The following is a 26949-nucleotide window of genomic DNA, read 5'->3' on the forward strand; positions in this document are numbered from 1 at the left end:
CTATCTCAAACAATAGGCATGTAGAAACACTCTCAAGTACAATTGTTTTTGTTATCATTGTCTGTACCTAGGTCCACTTCTACCTCTACCTGTCCCACAAATAGCAAAATTCTTGCTCAAAGAAATGCACTAATAAGGTCTGAAATGGACATCCAACTACATTTAGTAGCTTTCTTGAAAATAAAGTTAATTTTCTTGAAAAAACCCAAGAGAATGACAATGTAAATGTTTTTTCACTTTATTTCAGACTCATAACATTTTTAATCATTACAGTGAGACCAAGAAGTCAAGTTTACTGGAGACTGGAATTTTGATATGTGAAAAGTAATGTGAAGGGAGAAAATCGTGAATTTTTACAGAAAATTTGGGGTCAGAACACACAAGGGCAAAATTTTGTCGGCATGTAAAATATCCGGATAAGTATCTCAGAAGGACATACTGGTTTGTTAGACCTCAAAGGTTTCTTGTTTTAAGCCTATTAGTAGTATTACTATTCTAGCCATGTAGTTTGAACTAGGGGAGCAATGGATACTAGATGAAGCCATCAGGTAGTTACTGGTTAATTCCTTAGAAGTTGCTTTGAAGACGAAACACCCGTGCAAGACAATAAAGCCTAAAAATCAGAAGTCTAGAAGGGTCATAGGAAAACAGAACAAAAATTAAGAGTACCTCAGGAAATTGAGTATCTTAAATTTGGAATTTCAGACTTATGATAGCTATAGGAATCCCTATTTGCTAGGCACATAATAATCTTTTCCACTGTTCAAGAACCAAAGTCTCTAACAAAGGGTAGAACAGATGTAGGCTCAGGCTGTCTGAATCCAAATTTGGTCAGCTGACCACAAAGCCACCACCACAATAGGAACTAAAAGAAAATAAGTTAACTTTTAAAATATTTTTCTGAATGAGACTTGCAAATACAAAAATGACTCGGGCCATATTACTGCTTGAGGCTGAGAACAGAATTCTGATAATTTTGCTACATGAAGCCAAAAGGGAATTGACACATGGGTGGGAAACGGAGTATCTTAGGTTTGCCCAAGAGGGTCGCGAGGGTCTCTAAATGGAGCAGGAAGGGACCTTGCTGAGATTAGTGTTAAGTCTCAACAGTTCACTCAACAGCTTTCCCTCTGCAGGCAAAAGGCCGGTTTGGGTGTAGAAAGAGTGTAAAAGCTCCAAGAGCCATCCTGAGCTGAGAGCAGCCAAGGGTCCTAATTAGCGCCAGGCCCTACCTGGCCCCTTCCTCCTGCCACTACTTGGGATGTAGGCACAGCAGTAAATAACCCTCCCTGAACTCCAGCCCTCAGAACCCGGGTCTGCGGGCAGCGAAGGCCCACCCTGCAGCGGCTCCATGTTCCACACCCCAGGGCTCCACCTCAGGCCAGCAGAGACGCCGCCCTGCCTCGCGCCCGCCCTCGGCTACGCAGTTCTGGAGCAGCTGTGGAGGGCAGGCCCGGGGCGGGGCTGCGGGCCGCGGGGGGCGGGGCCGCCGGCTGCTCAGGCGCGCCACCGAGGCTTGCGCGCCGTCGCGCCGGCCGGGCGTCCCTGAGCAGCTTGGGCCGCCGATGGGGGAGGTGGAGCCGGGGCCCGCGGGCCCGCTGGAGCCCCCGGAGCCGCCCGAAGCGCCATCGACCCGCCGGCCGGGGGGGATCCGGGTCCTGAAGGTGAGGCGGCGGGCGAGCGAGAGGGCGGGCTAAGGAGATAGCGAGGGCGGGCCGAGGCCGCCCCTACCCCGCGCGATGTCCCCGGCAGTGGGGGACCCCCACCCCGTGTCAGTCCGCGCAGCAGCTCGGCCGCGGCACGCTGGGCCGGGAGCCCGAGGCCCCCGCTGAGGCCTCCGCGTCGCGCCCCCGCCGAGGCCTGGGCCGCCTTCGTCCCTGCCTTTGCCCATCCTTGGCCGCGCGCCACCGGCTTGGCAGGCCCACGCCTCGGGCCGGCCGGTCGTCTCCGTTCACGGGATCCTTAGCCACCGCGGGTGCCCCTCAGCTTCCCTCGGCCGCGCCCGGGGCTCTGACTCGCGGCGGAGCGCGCCTGCAAGTACGCGGGGTTCTCCCCGGACACCTGAAGACATCAGCCCAGCGGGAGGATGGCGGCGATGATTGGCCGGGCGCCGCGGTGCGCGCGGGCTGCGCCGGGCGGAGCGGGCACTCTCTGCCCTTCGGGCTTCCAAGCGGAGTTGCCAGCGGGTGCCGGACTGTGAGAGCGAGACAGCAGCGGGGGAGCGGGGGAGGTGGCCCGCCGCGCCCGGAGAGAATCCCCGAGGTGCCGCTTCCCGGGACGAGCGGGGCGTGTTGCGGAAGGGAGGAGGGGCTGGACCCGGCTGGGGCATTCCTGCCGGCTGAAAATCCCGGGAGACATTAATGGGGGAGCCGTTATGCAACAGGCAGTTAGCGGGGCTTTTTGGCAGGAATTGGAGAAGTAGGAGGATAAGAAAACAGATAGAGGCAAGGGGGGAATGGAGTCTTGGAGGTGATGACTAGGAGTTTGAAAGAATACAGAAGGAATGCTTAAGGTAGGGAGGGGGCTGTCAAGATGGTTGAAGGGGACGGATCCTGCGAGGCTAGCTGGGTGCAGTGCTGTGCTTGCTTGGCTTTGAAGTAGTTGCAGGGAAATTTTTCTGTAGGTCCAGTATGTAAACTAGGTGTCCTGGAGGTGGACTGGAATTTCTCTAGAGTTCCGGAAAGAAGAATCCGCAGGATTTAAAACTTGACAAGAGAATATATGTGCTAGGGAAAAGCAAATTGAGATTTGATGTGTTTCAAAAATAGTTTGCAAAACAATGAAAATGCACTATGTTAAGAAATACATTATAATTGTTAAAGATTGTTGAGCAATATCTTATTAAGATTATTGGTGGGACATCACAGGGAAACAAAAACGTGGATTTGACATACCTACTAAATCTGAAATATAAACCTGTACTCTGTAAGATGTAAAACTTATTTTTTTCGTGCTGTTAACCTCACAGTCTTAATGCAATGACTTTAAATAACTTTTTGTAGTTTGCCTCAAATTTCTTCATAAACCTTATACATGTTGAAATTTGTTAAACAGCTGTTTGAAGTGTAATTGCCCATAGGTTTTTTTTTTTAGATATTTAAAATGATAGTAGTCATAAAGATATAATTTGTGAGTAAACTTAATAAAGTTCAGCTGACTTGGCTTATCAGGAAATGGTATGTATAATACATGTGTTGCCTTCGGCCTAAAGGGTAAACAGTTTTTGCTTTTTTGGTAGTGGTGAAGAAGTGAGTGGTAGGAGAGAACTGAAGAAATAAGAACTTTTGTTGAAGACAGTCTTGTGAGATTTTCTGAAATTCGACTTTGGGAACTTTTAGAAAGATACTAGTGGTTGATAGTAGTTTAGTGTGAAGTGAACCCAGAACTTAAGCATGCTTCTCAGGTGTTCTGCACTGAGCTACATTCCCAGCTCTGTATTTAATTTTGGGGCCAAGGTTTTTCCTAAATTGTCCAAGTCGGCCTCAAGCTTGTGATCCTTCTGCCTTAGTTTCCTGAGTAGCTAGGATCACAGGTATGCACCAACTGAGGCTTTGTTTTAGAATTTTGGGTGCAAAGTATCTACCGGGTAAAAAGCCATTTCACATTCTGATAGAACTCAGCTTAAGTACGAAGAGCCACTTTTCCAGACCCAGTTTTCACTATGCATGTTTTACAGTTTACCACTTTTGAACTGATCATAGCCTTTAGGTTTTTAATTTTAGAGAGTTGAAAGTATAAAACTGAAGCATTGGATGTTCAACTCATAGCTTGCTCTACAATGTTTTACTTTCTAGTAAGGCTTTTTTTTTCCTTCCATTAACTGACGGTGGAGTCCAGGGTTTTGCCCTGAGCTGCATCCCCGGCCCTTTTACTTCTTTGTTTTTTAAACTTTGAGACATGGTTTCACTGAATTGCTTAATTCCTCAGGCTGGGCTTGAATTTGCTGTTCTCCTGCCTCAGCCTTCCAGGGTGCTTGTGTTACATGCATGCACCAGTAGGCCCAGTTTCTAGAAAGATATTTCAATCTTAAATATACCCTTTTTTCCCTTGTTTGATGTGAATGGTGATTATAGTTAATGTCCCCTTTTAGATAAATTTGTGATAGTAACTTGTATGTGAGTAAGGGAGAAAAAAAGCATTTGCAAGGTAGTAATTCCAGTGGAATGCTGATTCTGAAAGCTAAAGGCAGCTCAGAGGACTGTCTGCTAGAAAGGTCTTTCCAGCAGTTACTTGAGTTAGACGGTGGAGAATGACATTCCTGAGAAGAAATCACTAGGCCAGTAATAGCCAGTAGGTAAATCATGGTTGAACTGAGGCCACTGGACATGTTAGGCATGCTCTCTGTGACTGAGTGATACCCCAAATTCATCCATTTTTGTTTGTTTTTTGATGCAGGGTCTTGCTAAGTTTCTCAGGCTGGCCTTAAATTTGCTACCCTACCTCAGACTCCTGAGTACCTGAGATTATAGGCATGTATCATCATACCTTGTTAATCACTATCTTGATTATCCTTGTAAAAGTTTGCTTTGCCTATTCTTCAAGCTTTTAAAATGCCCATTGATTAATTCAGGAGAATATATTTGCTGAAGTTCTAACTCAGCAGTTTGCCTTCACAGGATAGAATATGTTATATGGATAGGAAATAAATACTCTGAGGTAAAGGGTGACAGACAACATACATATTTTGATAAAATTCCTTGAGGAATTTATAGCTTTAAGGAAATATACGTATTTGCAGATGACTATTAAAAACTTTATCAAAAATATGTTTCCCCAAGGAAGTCTTTCTTAAGATTGGAATGATCAGTGGGTCATTACTTGATTTTAGGAAATATATATATATATATATTTTTTTTTTTTTAAATTTTGTTTTTGTGGTATTATAGTATGAAACCAGAGCTTCATATGTTTTAGGCAAGCACTCTACCACTGAGCTACCCTTTTGGCCCCTTTTTAGATATTTTGAGTTGGGCCCAGCATTAGGGAGGCTGAGGCAAAAGGATCACCTTGTGTTCCAGGCCAGCCTGTACTACATAGTGGGATTGTGTCTCAAAAAAGCAAAAATTAAAATTTTTTAAAAAATTTTGAGATAAACTCCAGCTACATTTGGCCTAGAATTTGTGATCCTCTTGCCTTACCATTCTAGAGAAGTAGCTGGGATTATAGGTGTGCACCCCTGTGCCTGGCTGGAGAGTTTAAAAAAAAAATAATAGTGTCTACTTTGTCTTTTCTCACTACTGAATGCAGAATGTAGAGCTTCTTTTATAAATCTTACTCTGTCATACAGAATGCCGGTCATTTGGTACAGTTAATCTTTCTCAAAGTTAAAAAAAAAAAAAAAAAAGGAATATTAAGAATTAACCAGTAGTTAACTGTTGTCTTAGTTTATTTAGTGATACAATTATGAATTTTGTTATACAATAAATACTTGAAAACTTTTACTAATTCTGAGATGTTCAGCTTTGAGAAAATACACTTGATATGAAAAGAGGCTTCATTCCTACTTATAGCAGGGATTTATCTTACTTATCCAAGAATTAGTACTGTTCATGATTTTGAATAGTTGTATTCAAATTGCCAAAATCTGCAAAATGGCTAGTGTGTTTATGTTATCCTAAATTTATTTTATTTTATTTGATACTAGGGATTGAACTCAGGATCTTGTTCATGCTAAGCAAGCACTTATTATTCTAAATTTAAACAATATGGCTATCTCCTTATTTTTCTTTCATTATATATGGATATGCTTGCCAGTCCCCGTCCCCCCCCCCCCCCCCAGCCGCCATTTTTGTCTTTTTGAGACAGAGTCTCACTGTGCAGTTTAGGCTGGCCCTGGGCTCACTTTGTAGCTCAGGCTGATATCAAAACTTTCAAACGCTTCTCCTGCCTCAGCCTCCTAAGTGCTGGAATTATAGGAGTGTGGCTCTAAGCCTGGCTTTTTTCCTTCCCCTTTCTATCATCTTCAGAAATTTATTTTTCTGTGGTATTGCTCCTTGAACCCAGGGCCTTGTACCACAGAACCCTTTTTTTATTTTGTTGGTATGTAGTTTAAGATGCCCTCAAGCTTATGGAGATAACCCAGCCTCAAACCTCCAAGTGCTAGCGTTGCACACTTGTGCCACCACTTCCCTGCTGTATTTTTTATTTCTGAGACACAGTCTCACTAAATTGCCCAGACTGACCTTAAACTTACCATCTTCTTGGGCATTTTGGATTGTCACAGGACAGGGTCTGAGGTGATTATCAGACTGAGATAAGGAACCTACCTGTCCTACCTGTAGAATGGCTGGAGGTTTGCTGATGTCTCTCACAGAGAAAGAATTTTTAGGACTAGTCAGAAGACACACACTGGTATGGTGGCACACACCTGTAATCAAAGAACTGGGGAGGCTGAGGCAGGAGGGTCACCTTGACTTGGATTCCAGCATGGGTTACATAGTGAATTCAAAGCTGGCCTGAACTGTATAGTGAGACCCTGTCTCAGAAAAACCAGTAAGTGAAACAGGAAGAATTTTGTTGGGCAGAAATTAAAAGGTACATACTCAGAGAAACAGAGAAACAGAGTATGGGCCCCCAGAGATAACAGTACTTAAATTTTGGAGCTGAAGTAATTTATGCTTCTCTTGCGGGAGTGGAAACCACAAGAAAACATGGTCTACCTTGCTAGAAGAGTACTAGCCCATGATACAGGCCTGGGGCTGTTTTTTTGTTTTGTTTTGTTTTGGTACAGGGGATCAAACTCAGGATTTTGCACTTGCCTGGCAGGTACTTATTAGTTACATTTTAAAAATAGGTAATTTAAACATTCTCAGTATTTCTCTAGGTACTTAAGTCTGGCCTTGACCTCACCGTGTAGCTCAGGCTTACCTTGAACTCACAGCAAGCCCTCCTGCCTCAGCCTCCCAAGTGCTGAGATTACAGGCATGTGCCATGCCGACAGCGAGTTTGTTTTCTGAGGCAGGGTCTCTATGTAGTTCAGGCTGGCCTTGAACTCACTGTGTGGGCTAGGCTGGCCTCAAATTTGAGGTGATCCTCTTCCCTGAGTTTCCTGTGTGCTGGAATTACAGGTGTGGACCACCATGCTAGAAATTTATTGTTAAGTGTTACAATTTGCCTCAGCTGTTTAATTTCAGTGAGGCTAATATTGGCTTTATTTATAAGTGTTTCTGTTTTCCACTGAGGATTCCTGGTGAACGTGTTTTGTTTTCTTTGTTACTGATAAAAAGAAAAAATGGTAGACTTCTTTACAAAACTGGAAACTTTTCCCCCCAAACTTACTCGTTTTTTACTGCAGCTAATGGAGCTGAAGAATAGATTTAGTATAAATTCCTCTGATGTTATCTGAGTTCTGCATGTATTTGTGACGCTCTGTAATACCTTCTTAAAACTTTCAGTGGAGAAGAGAGGAAGAAATATCAAATAAGTAATTTAAATCTCTTGTCATGCACGGAGTATATCACAAGTATGTTTGAGGTGAAGAATTTCTACTGAGAATAGTCATTCATTCTATTTAGGCAGGAGGAACAGTGGGGATGGGAGATACAGATGGCCCCGTAGCCCTATAGTGAGGGCTGCATAGAGTTTGGAAGAGTGGCTTGTGATACAGATGCAGGAAAGGACATTTCAGGTAAGTAAGAGAATTATGGAACAGCTAGTATGCTTTAGGAGCTGCAAGCATGGATTTGGATATGACTGAAACAAACTGAAGGGCAGTGGGAAATGAAGCAGGAAAGGTATGTCAGTGTCCCCAAAGAAAGCAGAAATGGCCCATCATAAAATAGAACTGGTAGGTAATGACTTGTAGAAACTTGTTGTATTGGCTGTGGCAGTTTTTGTTGTGAGATAGCTTGGCTTTACAATATTTATATTGAATTTTATGTACCTTTGTTATCAAGTGCAACAGTAATTTCTTTGAAACATATGTATCTGGCCATTTTGGGAGATTGAACCATGTCCTTTATTCTATGCTCCATATTCCCACACTACCCCCTTGTAAAATTTTGAAATAGAGTATCACTAAGTCACCAAGTTGCCCAAGCTGAGTTTAAATTTATGATCCTCCTGTGTCAGCCTCCCAAGTGCTGGGATTATAGGCATGTGCCACCAGGCCTGGCTTGGAAAACGCAAGTATTATGTTAATACTGTACTTGCTTTTTTTGAATACGAAGCAGAGAGTTAGGGAAGTGTACATATTTGCATAAAAAGACGGGTACAGTTTTTTTTTTTTTTTAAGGACAAAGTATTGTGTAGTCTTAAGTCAGCTTGAACCTGCTGTGTAGCCCTGGCTCACCTTGAACTTGTGATCCTTGTGCCTCAGCCTTCTCAGTGCTGGGATTATAGGTGTGTGTTCCACACTTGATGTATTTTTTTTTTTTCAGCATTATTTCTAGCAGGAAAGTATTGGAAACAAGCTAAATAGAAGATTGAATAAGTTGCCGAGTAGTCATGTAATGGAATATTATTAAAATGAATGAGCTAGGTGGATTAACAAGTGTATATTGTAACCAGCATTGAATTAAATAAAATTGCAGGGTGAGACATAAGTTATTTTAAGGTTTAGATAAAGTTTTTAATTGGGTAAAATATTAATGTGAATATTTCATATTACATTTAAATACATCAAAACAGGTGTAGCAATAAATGCCAAATACAGTGATGTATTGTTTTAGGGGAGGAAGGGAAGGAATTGTGGTAGAATATCACGTAGCCTTACCTGTAGGTGTAGGGATGTAGTGTGTGTAGCTTTAAACTATAATCATCTGAACTAAATGTGAGAAAATGTTAAATATTTGTGTGACTTGAATATTTGGTACATAAATGTTTTATTTATTTATTTATTTTGAGACAGGGTTACTCTGTAGATCACGCTTGAACTCACTGTGTAGCCCAGGCTGGAAATTCATGGTGATCCTGTACCTCAGTGCTGGGATTATAGGTGTGCCTATGGTGCCCTGGGTTTTTCCTTTTTTGTTTTGTTTTTGGGTACCCGGGATTGAATTCACGACCTTGCACTTGCCAAGCAGGTGCTTATGCCGTTGAGCTAAATCCCTGGCGGTTTTGTTATTCTTGACACCTTTCTGAAAACAGAAAAAGATAGGGCCAGAGAAGATGACAGATAAGAGGCATGAACAGCTTGCCAGAAAGAAGGTTAGGTTGTCTACATGAAGGATGGAGGTGGCAAACCAGCATGGCTGTCCACGTTAAACCTCAGCCCTCTGGGAAGCTGGAAGATTGGGAGTTGGAGCTCAGACTGGGCAACTTAGTGACTTAGTGAAACCCTGTCTCCAAGTGAAAAATAAACATGGCTAGGGATGCAGGTCAGTTGGAAGGCACTGGGTTCAACTCTCAATACCGGAAACAAAACAAAAACAGGCATGGCAGGTGCAGAGGCCCCACAGTAGGAGGGGATACTTGAGCAGAGTTGCTGAATATGTAAGGGAGGTGGTGTGAGGACTGAACATTTGTAATTCAGTCAAATGTTCTAGCTAATTTTTTCATTCTGTTGATATTTTTCAGAGAAATATGAAACGCAATGGGAGCAGGAATTGTTTGAATAGGAGAAATAGGTTTGGTTCTCGAGAAAGAGACTGGCTGAGAGAAGACGTGAAGAGAGGCTGTGTTTACCTTTATGGAGCTGACACAACCACTGCCACTACAAGCACCACCTCCACCTCTTCCTCTTCTTCCTCCACATCCTCTGACTTACATCTCGTCCTTTGCACTGTAGAGACACCAGTGTCAGAAATATGTGCTGGAGAGGGAAGAGAAAGTCTTTATTTACAACTTCATGGAGACCTGGTCAGGTGAGGTCTCAGTTTCATCATTAATCTTACTGTAATACAAATAACATGTGTTTCTACTTGGAAGTAAACCTCAGGATTTTTTGTTTTTGTTTTTTGCAGTACTAGGAATTTAACCCAGGCCTTTTGGGCTACATCTCCAGCCCTTTTTATTTTTGTGTTTTGAGATAGAAAATCACTAAGTCATTTTGTTACCTTAACTGGACTCAAAATTGGAGTCTTTCTGCCTCAGCCTCCCAAAGTGCTGGGGTTACAAGTGTGTGTCACTGGGCTTGGCTGTTAGGCCCCACCCACTGAAGCACTGGGGATTGAGCCCAGAGCCTTCACAGGAGCTATATTTCCAACACATTTTTTATTTTGAGACAGGATCTTGCTAAGTCACTAGCTTCAATTGGCAGTCCTGTTGCCTTAGCCTCCCAAGGGCTAGCATGACAGGTATGTGCCACCATGCCCAGCTAAACTCTCGGTTCTCCTTCTTCAGCCTCCCTTGTGCTGGGACCGAGGTATCTACCACTACGCCTGGTGACTTTAGAATTTATCTTAGGCTGGAGCTGATAGTGATTTTGAAGTCAATAGGAAAAAAGATCTGCCTTGGAATGCTGACTTTATACTCTTGAATTTAAAAACTATCATGAAGGAAAATTTGAGAGGCCTTTTATTGGGAATACACTGTAAGTCAGACATCTATATTTAAAGTAAATATTTTAAAAGTTAATTTTTTTGGTAGAGTAAATAGAATGAAATTGAAATGTATAAATAAGACTTAAGTCCTCCATCCCCTATTCCTCAGCCATACAGACTTTTGTAGGAAAGCTGTTATTAGCAATTTCTTGGGTATTCTCTCTCTCTCTCTCTCTCTCTCTCTCTCTCTCTCTCTCTATATATATATATATATATATATATATATATAATATATGTATATAAAATAATGTGTATAATACACTGATTTAATATTTCTTAGATATTCCTATGTTAATATTTATTTAGTTATTTAATGGGTACAGTAGTATTGTTTTCCATTTTATGAATCTTACAGTTTTAGCCCAACTCCTATTATGGACATTTATAAATCGTTACCAATTTTTAATCATGCAAGCAGTGTTGCAGTGAATGTCTGTCTGTCTGTCCGTCTTTCTCTTTGGTTTTTTGAGACAAAATCTCACTCTGTAGTCCAGGCTGGCCTTGAACTCACTATGTAGCCCAGGGTGGCCTTGATCCTTTTGCCTCAGCCTCCTGAGTACTGCAATTACAGGTGTTTGACCCCACGCCTGGCTTACCTACTATATCTCTTGGATGTGGGAGTTTATTGCAGTGTAAACTTCTGGAAGTAGAATTGCTGAGTCAAAGGATATGATCATTTATGATTTTGATGGTTACTGTCAATTTCTTTATAAATATTATTTTATATTTCCACTTAAAATATGAAAGTATTCTCATTTTCCTTTTTTCCAAAACATTAATGTTAAATTTTATATGTAAATATAGAACATATTCAAGGTAATTATATATTTGCTTGTGTACAGAAATGACTATTTTTTTTTTCTTTCTCTCTTCCACACTGATAGAAATGACTATTGATAGTATTTGTTTATTTGTACTAGTGAGGAACAAGCCCAGTGCTTTGAGTCTCTAAGCTGTCTACCACTGAGCTATACCCTCAGGCTCTGTTAAATTGGAGAAGTGTAAAGTCAGCATTTCAAGGAGAAATCTTTTCCCACCCCTAATGACTTAAGGTTTTATGAATTAAAAAAAATTATTTTAGAATAAAACCAAGCAAAATAAAATAATAAAGCCAGTCAAAACAAGATAGTGTAAGTGACACAGGATTTTGAAACAAGGTAATAGGAAATCAACAATGGTTACCATAATGCCTCTTGTTATCTTCAAAATAGCTGTCCATATCTTCAGACATAGTAAAACAAAATAGAACCTATGAAGACAAAACAATGAAGCAATACTGACTTCAAAACAAGATAATGGTAAATCCTAAATGGCTACTATATCTTGTTATCCTTGAAATAGCTGCCCATGCCATCAGATACAAGAAAATCAAACAAGATAAAAACATGATAAAACCCCACCAGACAAAACAATGAGAATGATACAGGATTTCAAAACAAGATAATAGGAATTAATGGTGGCCACCAATGTCAGAAGGAGATTTCTCATAGAAGCTGTGTTGCATATTGTTATCCTCTGAAGAGATGATCAGACTACAGGCTTTAGGCCTGCAAAGTCAGTGAAATACTAAACACTACAAACATAAAGTTGTAGTTTATCTCATTAGTTAGCGCCACAACCTGTGTTACTCCAGATCAGTCAGTTGCTTCAGAGTGGGGGAGGGAGGGGAACATTGATTGTTTTTATCTCCCTGTTTACTGTAAGAGATAGGCAGACTCACAGGAGGTCTTGTTAACCTCTTGCTCTGTCTACCCTGCAGACTCAAAGGAGAGGGCTGGCATCTGGCTCTCCCCCAGTGACAGGACGTCCAGTTTTTACAAATTCGATCAGAATTTTGCTATTTTGTTGTAATTTTCAATTCTCTTCATGATTGAAGTTGAGCATATTTCCACAGATTTAAAAGTCATTTATGTCTTAAAGTTTTTATATAAACATGAAAAATAGCCTTGTGGTAGTCTTATGCTATAAATATGAAGTTTATTTAGCATTAAAGAGGGAAGTCACTATTAATTCTTTGAATTAGGCATCAAATCAGAGCTGTTTAAATACCTGACCATTAACCAGAAAGGTGGCATATGCTTGTAATCCCAGCCTTTGGGAAGCCGAGGCAAGAGGAACAAGAGTTTGAGGCCAGGTTGGGCTACATAGTTTGAGGCCAGCCTGTGCCTATCTCGGAAAACAACAAAAAACAAAACCTACAAACCCTGATCATTGTTTTTCTGTCTTTCATGTACTTTTTAGTAAAGTTTGTTTTTTTTTTTTCAAATCCCTGTGGTACTGGGAATTGAATTTAGAGCCTTTATATTTTTATTTTTTGAGGCAAGACCTCACTAAATCATAGAATTGCCTAGGCTAGGCTTCAATTTGGGATTCTCCTGCCTCAGTGCTCAAACTGCTAGAATTACAGGAAGGATATATCTTGAAATAGAATTCAAAGCTATGGCTTTGGTACTGTGCAAAGTGAGAGAGGAAGCTCACACTTTTAAAAGTAATAATAGTAACACCTTTAGGTAAGCTAAAACCTGATGTAATTTTAAAAGTAAACTAAATTTACTATGTATTCTTTTTTAGGATTTGGATAATTCCTGAAATAGTAGATTAGCATTTGAATGTTTTCCTTGTTCACCATTTAACTGCATTTCCTAAATCTGTTTGTACAACAACAGGATCAGACTGGGTGATCCTTAGGCTTTGCTAAATCTCAGCACTGAGTATGATCTAATTTTATCAGGTGGAAAGTGTTGACCTAAATTATAGCTGGTAGTGTTTGAGTTCACCTAAGGATGTGACTTACTCATTTGTTTGCTATGTTTATGTGTACAGAGATACTAGAAATGAGAAAACCTTTCTGGAATAGATTTGCTACTATTAGTTGTGTAATTAGTAAAGATCTAAACTGCATGAATCTAAACTGCACTTAAAATGGAATGTTTGTCTCTTTTTAGCCTTGTTTTTTTTTTTTTTTTTTTTTTTTTTTTTTGGTATCAGGGATTGAACTCATGACCTTGCATTTGCCAAGCTGAGCTAAACCCCCCACCCAAGCCCTGTTCTTTTGATAATTTATAGTGAAATAGTTCTTTGAAGATTAATCAGTTGGGAAATAATGGAAGCACTGTTGAACTATAGTTTGAAAGAACAGATACATTTTCATTGCTAGAGTACGAGCTGTAGAATTTAAAAATTATGATGATAATGATGATGATAGTTCTCAGCTAACTTTCAGTGCTTGCACAATGGTCAGCATGCTTTGTGCATATTTTCTCATTAAGTCCTTAAAATAGCTCCAGTGGAGGGAGTATCATTTGTCTCAGGTGGGGAAGATTGAGAGTTTGAGAGATGTTCTGTAGCTACTCAAGGTCAGGCAGGTGCTGCCAGGAAGTTGGAATGTCCAACATTCAAGGTAGATGATAGACTTCTGAGTAAAGGTCCTATAGGAGAGGAGCTTGCACAGCAGCTTCTCTTCCTGAATTTTACTGCTTAATTATGGCTATTTCAGATCTTCTTTAGATCTTTTACTCAACTGTTAATTGCTTAGTTCATTCTTATATTATCTAGTAAGAGGAGTAGGCACCTCACATAGCCCTTTGTAAGATAGTTGACAGTCTTAGGTATTACTGAAGTGTGATATGTGTTCCACTGAAGAACTTTGGAAACTAAAAAAGCATTATGACAAATAATAAATGATAATATTCATTATTTATGCTTTATGTTCTTTACCTCATAAAACCCCAACCATCTTTTTTTTTTTGGTACTGGGAATGGAACTCACGACCTTACACTTGCCAGGCAGGCAAGTGTCACAGCTAAATCTCTGGCCCTGAAATCCCAACAATCTTGCAAAATAAAAACTGTCAGTACTTTAATTAATTAAATTTTTTTTTACTGTCCCCACTTTATAGATGTAGAAAGTGAGACATAAGAGAGTTAACCGTCTCACTTTAAAAGTAATCAGATAGAAATTGGTAGAGCTAGAGTTTGAACTATGACATTCTGATGCCAGTTTCTTCTTGTTTTTGAGAAAGGGTTTCACTGTGTAGCACAAATTGCATTTCATTTTGAGACAGGGTCTTGCTAAGTCTCCAGTTGCCTAGGCTGGCCTCAAACTTGTGATGCTTCTGCCTGAGCCTCCCAGAGTGTTGGGATTACAGGCATGAGCTACCACACCTGGCTCCGTGTTATGGATAACAGTATAAATTGTTTAAAAATTGACAGATGCAGTAATAGTCTAGGGGTTAGATTCTAGAACAAGAGTTTGTGGGTTCAGATCCTGGCACTGACAGTTACTATGCAAGTACTTCATGCTTCCAGTGCCTCAGTTTACTAATCTATAAAATGAACGATAACATTTACATTGTTGAGTTGTCATGAGAATTAAAGTAATTCCATGTTATAAAAAATATGTGAATTAATAACTGTAAAGTAGTACTTGAACCATCCACTTGGGAAGCTTGTTAATACACAATTCTGATGCAGTAGATGTAGGTTAGGACCTGAAATTGTGTATATCTATTAAGCTCCCATGTCTTGAACTATACTTTAAGTAGAAGGCAGTAAAGTGCTATTATTTCCCTTTTTGTGGCTGTGGGGAAATTAAACTCAGGGCTTACAGCATACAGAGCATGTGCACCACCACTGAGCTATGCGGCTAGCCCCAAATGCTGAATAAATATCACCTATTTAGGGTGTTTCAACTCATTCAACTCTTAGAAGTACTATTGTGTTGACTAAACCATTGCCTATAAATCTTTGTATTGTGGTTCCCTAGGCTAGGGCCTGGTTGTAGGTAACTGGAATTTAACATTTTCTCGAAATTCTTTCTTTCTTCTTTACTTTTTTTTCCTCCCCATTTATGGACTTGTCACTTGAGTGTACATGGTTTGTAGTTGATTTAGAATTTTTGCACTTGAGGAAACCATAGAGAAATTATTTATTAGTGAAACGGAGTTCCTTCCACCTAGCAGTAGCACCCTACTCCCAAGCATGTGTAGAGTCAGGACTTTTGATTGTCACAATTACTGGAGAGAGTTACCAACATTTGTGGGAGAAGGCACAGAGAGGCTTCAGTGTGTGAGACAGCACAGACTTGTCCTGCCTCCAAAGAACTTCCCATTAGGAACTGCTGAGAACATTCCCTTTGTTTTGTAGATGTAAAACAAGCCCAGTTAGTTCAGGTTGAAAACACCTTTTCTGAAGCTGATTGTTGGTGGGTTTTTGGTGGGGACATACCAGAAGTCCTTCTAGTCTCGCGCTTCTCACTGTGTACTGTTGGCCTTGTCTTCCTCTGTTGAACTGTTCAAGTGATAAATGACTCACCAGTGAAGCTTAGTGTAATCATTGCTCTCGGTATGAAAAGCTATAACAAGATCATGTGTAATAAAGTAGAGAGCCCTTTGACTCATGGTCATATATCTACTTTTATTATTCTTAGTCATTTTATGACTAAATGTTTGATAGCCATTTTAAGCTAAACTGAGAATTAATATGATGTTTATAACAGAAAATAATTCAGGATTTGGGGACCTGATTTTTACATTTTATTTTTTTGGCATTAGGGTTACAACCCAGGGTCTTCACACTGAACCTACACAGGTTACTGAGTTCTAATCTCTTTCTACCACTGACTTGCTGCGTGACTTCTTGCAAGCCTCACCAAAATTTGTTTACGCACACACACAAACATACACACACACACACACACACACACACACACACGATGTGATTGAAATTTAGTATATCAACCAGGCGTAGTGGCTCACGCCTGTAATCCTAGCACTCAGGAGGCTGAGGTGGGAGGATCATTGTGAGTTCGAGACCAGTCTGGGCTATAAAGTGAGCTCAAGGCCAGCCTGAACTGCATAGTGAGACCCTGTCTCAAAAAAGACAAAAAGAAATTTAGTATATGGTGAATGTTTACATTTTTAAAACCTATTGCAGTAAATTACACTATTATAATAAATGACACATTGCCATTAATCTCCTTAAATTAATCCTCTTGGTTCAAACACACTTACCATTGCATGGTTCTTGCCACTTTCTGAAGCACTTCTGAAAGTCCTCTTTCCTGAGCGTCTATGAAGTGTGATGAAAAATACGGTAAATGCTGTTTAATGCTATTCAATGGAAAGGCAGGCGCATAAAACATTGCAGTATGTCCTCATCCATCTTATTCACTGGATATGGCAAAATCAAAATGGCCATGCAAGATAAATGTTTCGAATTGATTCAAGAGCCTGAGGCAACCACAACAGCACAACTAAAGACACTCAGGATTAATAGCAATGTGTTTTTTATTGTAATAAATTTTTAAAAATTAAACTAGGCAAGTATTCTACTACTGAGCTACATCCCAAGCCCTGACACTATATTTTGAAATGAAGTTGAAAATTTCTATTTCAGGGTACGTACCCAACCGAATACTGAAAGAGAAGGGAAAGGGAATTTATTTATGTGTTCAGGAGCAGTGGGAGTGGGATTAATACTAGGAATTGAACCCAGAGAGTACTAAACTATGTCCCTAGCTGTTCTTAAAATTTTTATTTTGAGGTAGGGCTTCCCTATGTTTTCTACCCTTCCTCAACCTCCTCAGTAATTGGAGTTACAGGTGTGCCCATGCCTTGTTTTGTTTCGTGCTTCATATTTTTGAACTGTTTAAAACGTGAAAAGAATGTATCAGGCTGGGCCTGGTGGTGCTTGCCTGTAATCCTAGGACTCGGGGGGGGGCTGAGGCAAGAGGATAAGAGTTGAAGGCCAGTTTGGGATACATAGCAAAACCTGTTTCAAAAAAACAGGAGGAAGTGGAGATGGAGGAGATATTATACATCACTAATTGGAATATAAATAATTTTATTTTGAAGCTTTATTTTGTATTTTAATACTTCTGCATGTTTCTTACAATTGGTGCCAAGTCATGGCTTAATTGGCAGTGTTTTTTTCTTTCTTTCTTTCTTTGGTTTTTTTTTTTTTTTGGTACTGGGGATTGAACTCATAATCTTGTGCGTGCCAGGCAGGCGCTTATGCCGCTTTGCTAAATCCCTGGCCGTTTTTTTTTCTTTCTTAATGGCTATTCTGACACCATCTGGTTTAGCACAATGTACTTCTGACACTGATCACCCAGGTTAGTACTGACTTTACAAACTAAAGGACGTAGTCCAAGACAAGACTGACCTTTCAGATTTCAGCAGCTCTTTAGGGTACCCCAGGCCTCCTGAACTTCTTAACAGCTGGCTACTGATTTGGAAGTTCTCACCACCCCCTCAGGTTTAGTTCTTCACTGGAAAGATGTACAGAACTCAGCAAAGTGCTGTACTTATGGTCATAGTTTTAATATAAGGGATAAATCAGAACCAACCAACTGAAGAGAAACATAAGGCAAGGTTGGGAGGGGTCCCAGTGCAAAGCTTCTGTGCCTTCTCCCCAGGAAATCTTGCGTGGTCACCATCCTGGCAGTTGGAAGTATTTACCAACCTGGAAGCTACATTGAACTTCTACTGTTTGTACTGGGGGTTTATTACAAATGCATGACCAATTGAATCAGTGGCTGTAGGACTGAATTAAGCCTTTAGCCCTCTTATTTTCCCCATATGGGCAGAGTGATTTAAAGCTTCAACCCTCTAGTAGCCTTTGGTGTGTCATTCTGGTGACCAACCCTCATCTTGAAACATTTTGTCTCTAACATAAATTTAGGGGCGACTGCCAGGGCCTGTGTATACCCGAGACACTCTTGTTGCTTAGGTTTACAGGACTGCTTCCCAGCAGTTTTTTAAAATAAATTTTAAGAGAGGGTATCATAAATTGTCCAGGCTGGCCTTGAACTTGTGATTCTGAGCCTCAGCCTCCTGAGTAGCTGGGATTATAGGCATGTGCTACCACACCCAGCTATATATACTTTTTTAATACAACAGTGGTGAATAAAAAATGGTGTATTAGGGGTTGGGGATTTAACTCAGCGGCATAAGCGCCTGCCTGGCAAGTTCGAGGTCATGAGTTCAATCCCTGGTACCACCAAAAAAAAAAAAAAAAAAAAAAGGTGTATTAGATATAATGAAATATGATAGTTTAAAAACCTTTAGGTTTTCTGATATAAGTGACATATGAAGTGATTTGAACTCTCTTCTGCATAAATTATTTTAGCAATAGACAATAATACAATTTGCCTAAAGATTGGCATTTTTTTGTCTTGGCTCTAGAATATTTTTCCTTTTATTTAAGTTTTATTACATTATGTATATTTATGGGGTACAATGTGATGACATTATGGGACATTTATTTTGTGACAAGGTCCCATTAAGTTGCTCAGGCCCGGCTCAAACTTGTGATCCTTCTACCTCAGCCTCGTGAATAGCTGGGATTACAAGCATGCTGAGTTTTTAATGAAATCGACACAGGTGTAACCCTGATGTGATTGCATTGTCACAGTCTTTGGTGGTTTAATGAGGAATTATATGGCCATATGCAGGTCTAAATGGACTACAGTATCTTCTTGTCACTCTAAAGCAATAGTAGAAGTAATTCAAATGTTGAATATAGCTTTTTGTTGCCAGCATTACTCTTATGACTATTTTGCAATATATAACTTCACTTTGATTTGTGAGAGATTTAACAAATAATCCTGGCTTGCCAAAGTTTTGTGTCTTTGAAACAAAAGATTGAACTGTATGTTATTGCATATCCCACTCCCATAGTCTACTCTCTTAAGCAGATGAGTTTAATGAGTAAATGGAATTAGTTTCACATTTTACTTTTTCTGGTAATTCTTGAAATATTGCTTGTTTACTACTTATGCTAAATTAATGAAAGCAGATGTGGAGGTTCTTTCAATTTTTTTCCTACCACCAGACCAAATACTATCATAAGTGGAACTATTAGAGCAATAGCCCTGAATCTTTGGCACGTAGGTTATTGAATTTTTCTTTTAAGGCAAAAAAATGTTAATATAGACTTTTTTTTAAACTAAAACTTCAGTGTTCAGATTCCACTGCAGTGTTGGCCTTTTGTGATAAGTGGTTTGGGGTTGCAGGTTGGCACTTGCTCCTTAAAAGTTTGCCATCACGGATACAGAGGATTTCCAAAGTGTATGAACCTGGAAATTTTATCATGTAAAATATATCAGAATTAGGATATTTCCGTGTCTCAGTTTCCTTCAGAAAGAAAGAAAAGCTGAGCAAATAACAGTTTAAAAATATAATTATTTCTTGCTCTCTTAGGTACCTTTTGACTTTTTTTTTTGGAGACATGATCTTGCTGGGTAGTCCAAGATGGCCTTAATTCACTTTGTAGCCAGGACTGGCCTCAAACTCAATGTAGTCCTGCCTCAGCTTTCTGAGTGCTGGGATTACAGGAGTTTGCCCCCATGCCTGGCTAACTTTTTGAGACAGGGTCTTGCTGTGTTGTCCGTTTGACCTCAAACTTGAGATCCTTCTTCCTCAGTTTCCCTGTTAGTGGTATTTACCACCATGTCTCTTGTGCTCTAAAAGACAGTAATAGCCATATGTGCCAAATGGATTCCTATAGGAGTCTCTTTTAAAATATCTGTGACAGATTGCTCTCTAAATCTCTGTGAAAAATTCTGTAAGACAGTCTCTTTCATTATGGAACATCTATTACAATTCTTCTTCGTATTTAGAACAAATCTATCTATGTAGCTTCTCACTGTTCATGGGAGCAATATAGAGTAAGTCTAATCCTTCTTAACATCTGAAGATCATAGCTGTTTGTACCTTTAGTCTGTTTTTCTTTTAAGCTAATCCTTCTCTAGTCATTCTTTTTACATGACCGATGCAGGGTATTAGAAATCCCTTTTTTTGGGCATCTTTTGCAGGAAAATTCTACCATTGTGGTAGGATAATTCCTAACATTCTCATAGACCTTTGTGGGTTTTGGTTTTCTTTGGCTATGGTTTAGTTATGTTTTCACTCTGGAGGGCTTATTTTCTTTTTCTATTAAGCTCAGTACTAATTGAACTTCTAGACTTTGTTCTTTGGTTCTTTGATTCATTGTAAACTTCTGAGTTTATCTTATAGTTTGTGGAAGCCTAAAGACTGAAATAAGGCAATAAGGAAAAGCAAGGTGGTTGTTGTACTTTTGTCTTGTTTGTACATCAGTTTGATTTCTGTTCCTTAGTTATCATTTTGATGCAGTTGTTCATATATAGCTTTACAGTATTCTCATTTTGGTGTCTGTTGTTACTTAAATCTTGTTGCCAGCTGCATTTTCTAGTTTAAGTATAAAACACAGATGTCCTTAAGTTCTTTTTTGCCATTATGGAAAATATATTGTGTTTTTTTCTAATCAATGTAATTCTTGTTTCCTAAACAGAATCATTTTAATGTTCTTTATGACCTTTTGGATACCATAGGCTTTGTATAGTACTTGCTTTTGGGTTGTTTTATGTGGGGAAGATATTCTGTCTTCATTCTAATTAAAATATAATTACAATCCTAAATTTTTGGGAATTCTAATTGTCAGCATGTTACTGAATATTTGTTACATGCAAGATACTTTACTAAGTACTTGTTTCATCTTGTAAGAAAATCAGTAACAACTCTGAGTTAGATTTTTATTGTTGTACCCATTATACTCATAATAACAAAGTTTAAATAACTTATACAGGGGCATGCATTTGGTAAGTGGCATAACTGAGACTCAGACCCAGGCGTTCTGACTTTTGGATCCTATATTCTTAGCCATTATGTGTTACTCCTTGTTTTCTGATAAAAGAAAGTGCTATAAAAGATCTGTCTCACTATTATGACTGCTGTAAATGCTTCTGTACACACACACACACACACACACACACACACACACACACTGGTATTTCGTTTTGTTGTTTTGTGTTTTGAGACTGGGTCTTGCTATGTAAGTTTAGGCTGGCCTGGACTTACTATGTGTCCAGGCTGGCCTTGAAGTTGAGGTAGTCCTCTTGCTTCAGCCTCCTTAGTGTTGGGATTACAGGCATGGGCTTCCACATCCGGTTTAGACACACAGATGAGGTAATAATAATTTTTATATAAATTTTTCATCAACGGCTCTGGGTTTACGTCCAATCCTAGCCCCCCCCCCCCCAAAAAAAAAGGAAGAAAGAAAAATTAAAGCCAGGTGTAGCGGCATATTGGTATAATTCTAGCACTTTAGCACTCTGGCAGGTTCAGACAGGGGGATCACAAATTTGAGCCCTGCCAGGGCATCTTAGTGACTTAGCAAGACTGTCTCAAAATAATAAAGGTTAAGGGTATAGCTCATTGAGAAGACCTTGAGTTCAATCTCTAGTACTAGCCCTCTACCAAAAGATAGTTTGAAATCTGTTTGATATAAAATTAATGTTAAAAGGTGTCATAAATGCCCAGTGTGAAAATCTTGGGTTCAGTTTCCAGTACCAAAAACAACCCTCCCTCCCATTAGTATTTTAGGTCATTTTATGCAAAGTACAGTATCACCAGGGAGGCCACAGATGATTACTAGATATTCTAATTTTACCTCAGCTTTTAGTCAGGATCATGTGGTCCAATGATCTTTGGAAAATTTGGGGTCTGTGCAGTTCTAGCTTTTTTTGTGTTTGTGTGCATGTTTGAGACAGGGTCTTGCTATGTTGGCAGAAGTTGCCTTGAATTCCCTATGAAGCCCAGGTTGTGTTTGAATTCTCAATCCTACAGACTCAGCCTCTCAAGTTCTAGGATTACAGCTGTGTACCCTCAACTTGCTTATTTCTAGTTTTTATGGAAGTGTAATCTATGAAGCCATTAGAAATATATAGTGCCTGGGGCAGAGTAGACAACCCCAAAGTCTCTTTCTGTATTTATGTGTGTAGGTTATATGAAATCACTTTGACCAATATAATCTTTTATTTTAGGATACATTTAAATATCACCTTCATAATTCCATTGCTTTAATTTTAGGCCAAACAGCCGGGTGTGGTGGCTCACGCCTGTAACCCCAGTACTTGGGAGGCTGAGGCAGGAGGATCGTTGTTGAGTTCAAGACCAGCCTAGGCTACAAAGTGAGCTCAAGGCCAGCCTGAACTGCACAACGAGACCCTGTCTCAAGAAAACAAAAAAAAAAAGTTTAGACCAGAGAGTTTCAGAGGATCTTCAGGTGTTTCTGTGATGGTTTTTCTCTATCCTGAAATTTTTTAAAGAGGTGAGATCAAAACTATTTTATAGTAAGACATTAATTTGCTTTTTCATTTGCAATCCCTCCTGAATGTACATTGGAGTTTTCTAGAAACTGCATGACATGAGGTCTCAATGGATTGAAGTATTCTATGAACAAATTTGAGAATCCAGCTGTCTTCAGTTAATCAGCTATTAAAGAAATTTACAACAATGTAATAATGCCATCATTCAGTTTTATTTTTGAAAACATTTAAAAATATTTATGTTAACACATCATGAGTTTATTATTACTTTAAGGCAATAGATCTGGGAAATCTTAATTTTAATTTATTAAAATTTATTAATAGATATCACTAGATATCACCCAAGTAAACAGAAGCTTTTTGGAGTCCTCAAAGCATAGAAAGGGGCTGGGATGGGTGGCACATATTGCTAACCCAGCACTCAGAGATTGAGGCAAGAGAATTGAGTTTGAGGCTTCTCCTAATTCAGGGCCAGTCTGACCTCCATAGCAAGACTCAACGAAAACAACAAAATATAAAAGGGATTCTGTGACCCAATACTTTTAAAATTACCTATTTAGACTTGTATCATGTCCTACTAAAGAAAATCTTGATCTAGAAGTAAAAATCAAAAGTATTTTTGATACATTAAAAAATTAAATGAAACTTTTTTGTTACTTACCAAATATTTTTCTTTTGAATTGTGTAATCAGGAGACTGGAACCTACTGAACGACCTCTTCAGATTGTTTATGATTACTTATCCAGGCTGGGATTTGAGGATCCTGTGCGGATACAGGAGGAGGCTACAAATCCTGACCTTGGCTGTATGATTAGATTTTATGGTGGTAAGACTTTATATCAGTGGCTTTGTAATATTTTATTACTTTTAAGTTTGAATACTTGTGCTTTTGTCTGCCTTTAGTTTTTTTGGTTGTTTTGTTATTGTTGTAGTTGTTGTTTGTTTTTTTGTTTTGGGACAGGGACTTTCTGTGTATTCTGGGCTGACCTTCTACTCATATTGTATCCCAGGCTGGCCTCAAGCTCCTGGCGATCATCCTGCTTCACTTGTCTCCTGAGTGCTGTTATCACAGGTTTTACGACACAATTCCTAGCTACCTTTAGCATTTGAGAATAACTCACGTTTTGAAAAACAATCGAACTATAACAAAAACAGTTTAAGGAGGAGAGAAGATTTAAAATTTAAATCTCCTGTGGTTGTGTATGCCTAATCCTGGCACTCTGGGAGGCTAGGCAGGAAGATTGGAGCCCAGCCTGGGCAGTTTTAATGACTTAGACCCTTTCTCCAAAACTGAAAAAAAAAAAAAAGTCTAGGGATGTAGCTAAGTGTGAAGGTCCTAAGTTCAGTCCTCTGTTCCCGCAAAGTAAAAGTATTAAGACAAATAGCTTCCTTTTTAAAAAGTTTTATTCTTTTTGTTCCTTTGTTTTACTAAGTTACTACACTTATTTTTATGTCTTTGCCAGAATCTTCAGATCATGCTTCAATATCAGTTATTTTTGAAGCTTCTGGTGCAATGTGAACTTTTGGGTATACTTTGGTACCTTGGTTCACAAACTTGATTCTCTCCATGATTCTTGTTGCAAACTGAGTTGGATGAGAACTGAATCAAATTTGGTGATCAGGTTCATTGTTGACCTTATGGGGAAATTTGATTCGGTTCCCGTCAGTTCAGTTTACAACTAGAATCATGGAGAGGACTGAGTTTGAACTGAGGCACTGATATCAATCCATAAGGTTAACCAGGACTTGAAATTTGATGAATATGAGATTTGTATAATGGTATATTTATGGGCTTTAAAATTATGGATTTTTTTACTCTTTTTTTTTTAATTTCTTCCCCTCTAAAGTATTTTTCACCTAATTGCTTTAATAATAAAGTTAGAATTAATAAAATGAGATTTTTTTATGAAGGTTATTTTCCAATTATATACAGCCTATTAGTACTACAGTACTAGGTAACATTCCATGAACATTTACTATATGCTTTTATGCTTATGAGTACCTGATTTCCTCATTACAGACTGCTATTTTATGGAAATGATTCCTTTCTTTAAAGGTGAGAAAACTGAAGCAAAGAGAAATTAAAAAACTTGTTTAGTATTGTGTACCTAGTGAGTGACAGAGGCATTTGACACCTAATTGAATTAATATGACCTCCTTCCAAACAAATAAATTGTTGGGAAGTTTTTAATGTATGTAGGAGAACTATGTGCTAAGATTCCCTGTTTTTATTCCTTACTGACTCGGTTTCTATGTGTGTTTTTTTGTTGTTGTTGTTGTTTTTTGGCATAGGGTTGGAGTCCAGAAGCATTGTACAACTGAGTCTCATCCTCATCCCTTTTCAGCCATTTATTTTTTAGTTTGAGTTGCTAGATTGTCCAGGCTGGTCTTTCATTTACAATCTTCAGACCTCAGCTTCTGGAGTAATTGGGACTTACTGGTATGAACCATGGTGTGGCACTATGTACTACTACATTTTTGTTTGTTTGTTTGTTTTTCTTTTTTTCTTTTGGGTACTAGACTTGAACTCAAGCTTTTTTTTTGGGCACTAGGCTTCACAGTGAGCTACATCTGCAGTCCGTTCGTCCCCCCCCCCCCCTTTTTGGCTTTTGTTGTTTTATTTTTGAGACAGGCTCTTTACGTAAAATTATGTACAGGACATAGGAAATTAATTATCTATTGCCTCTGGAAAAAATATGTCTCAAATTTCTTACTAAATTGCTATATTGTGTGCCTTTGAACTCATAGGCTTTAGTCTACCAGAGTGTTGGGATTACAGATCTGCACTGTCATGCCTAGTGTGTGTATTACTTGATACAATTTTTTAGCATAACACCATAAGCCAGTTTTACTAAATGCTCTTTACAAAAGACATGACTTACAATTTTGGTCACAGCAGTATTTTATGACATATAGTTCTAGGGGTTTCATTTTATTTAATTCTCATTAAAATCTATCTTTGGGAATGCCCTATGCCCTGTGATCTTTATTTTTGGTTTCCTTTCACTCCTATGCAAAGATCATTGTATGAGTTTTTTTTTTCTTATCTTTGGTTGGAACATATTAATATATGCTTGCTTGCTTGCTTTTTCTTTCTTTCTTTCTTTCTTTCTTTCTTTCTTTCTTTCTTTCTTTCTTTCTTTCTTTCTTTCTTTCTTTCATAGTTAGCTATACTGATCTGCAGCTTCCCTGTGCATCAGCTTTTAAGAGTTAAAGCCAGGAAGAAATACATTTAAAAGTTGTTCTGGGCCAGGGATATAGCTCAGTGACAAAGCACCTGCCTGGCAAGCACAAGATTGTGAGTTCAATCCTCAATGAAAAAATGAAACAAAAAACCATCTGGAAGCAAATTTATGTGTTGAGGATTATTGTGACTAAAATCTAAGTAATTTTTGTATTTATTTCTTAAAACAGTATAAGGTTAGGCTAATGATCTTTGAGGAAGCTAGCTGTGGGTTTTCTATTTAGCAAATAGGAAAAAAAGTAGCATTGCTTAGTTGATACTATTTCTATTTCTGAAGAGTAATGTATATTCCATTTAGATGAGAAAAGAGGGCATAAAAGACTGCTAAGATTTACTGACCTTTTCTGCATTATTCATGGGAAATACAAATATGAGCTTTTCAAACATATTAGAGCCCAAAATAGAGCATAGGTTCTTTATTTCTTAGGTCAGTTTTGCACATTATGTTTGTATTTTCTGATAATGTTCCTGATGATAATATTGTTTAATGTATATCACAACTATGTTCTCATCATTAGTTGAAATGTTGAGGCAAGTTTTTTCTTGTACTATAAAGAAAAATAATTTAATAACCAATAGTACCTCCCCTGAACCAGACTTTGAAATGCTGTATTAAAATTATACAAATTATACAACATCTGTCTTCATGCATGTAGTAGAATGCTAATTTTTTTCTAAAGTGAAATGAAATAATCTTCATTGTCAGTTAAGCAAAAAAGGAAGGTACAAAAGTGTATATATACGTATATGTATAGTATGTTGCTTTCTGTATAAGAAAGGTAGGAAAATAAATATACATAAACCCTTTTATTGAATGATATGGGAATAGTGATTAAGTGATGACAAGAAGGAAATATAAGTGAAATCCTGTGATAGTTTATGGAGGAAAACTAGGGAATCTAGGGAAAAGTTATCCTGGGAAGCTAGATTAAAGTTAAATCTAAGAAAAGTTAAAGACGAGTGTGAGGAATACAAGCTATGTACCACTATAAAGCTTGGCTTAAAAGAAAAAGAAAAAAAAAAGTTTGCAACGGTAACATGCTTCCTAACTGACTGTGATTGGTCCTGAGTTTTTCATTTTACATTTTCATTCT

At 38.8% G+C, this 26949-nt stretch overlaps 1 protein-coding gene across 4 annotated transcripts in view; it reads left to right on the plus strand.

The window, feature by feature from the left end:
• The first annotated feature begins 1486 nt into the window (after positions 1-1486).
• Phlpp2 (PH domain and leucine rich repeat protein phosphatase 2) overlaps positions 1487-26949 on the plus strand; it is a 75181-nt gene continuing 49718 nt past the window's right edge. The window contains exons 1-3 of one of the 4 annotated variants that reach the window (XM_063247611.1): positions 1487-1664; positions 9517-9803; positions 23304-23437. In XM_063247611.1, coding sequence (XP_063103681.1) covers positions 1566-1664; positions 9517-9803; positions 23304-23437 — 520 coding nt within the window. In that variant the 5' untranslated portion in view covers positions 1487-1565. Of the gene's footprint in view, positions 1665-2134; positions 2263-9516; positions 9804-23303; positions 23438-26949 lie in introns of those variants that run through there. The other 3 variants (XM_003471946.5, XM_063247612.1, XM_063247613.1) reach the window with 3 other exon arrangements.

Source organism: Cavia porcellus, unplaced genomic scaffold (assembly GCF_034190915.1).
Source record: "Cavia porcellus strain 051 isolate PalLab524CR breed Dunkin Hartley unplaced genomic scaffold, mCavPor4.1 scaffold_4, whole genome shotgun sequence".
NCBI lineage: Eukaryota > Metazoa > Chordata > Mammalia > Rodentia > Caviidae > Cavia > Cavia porcellus.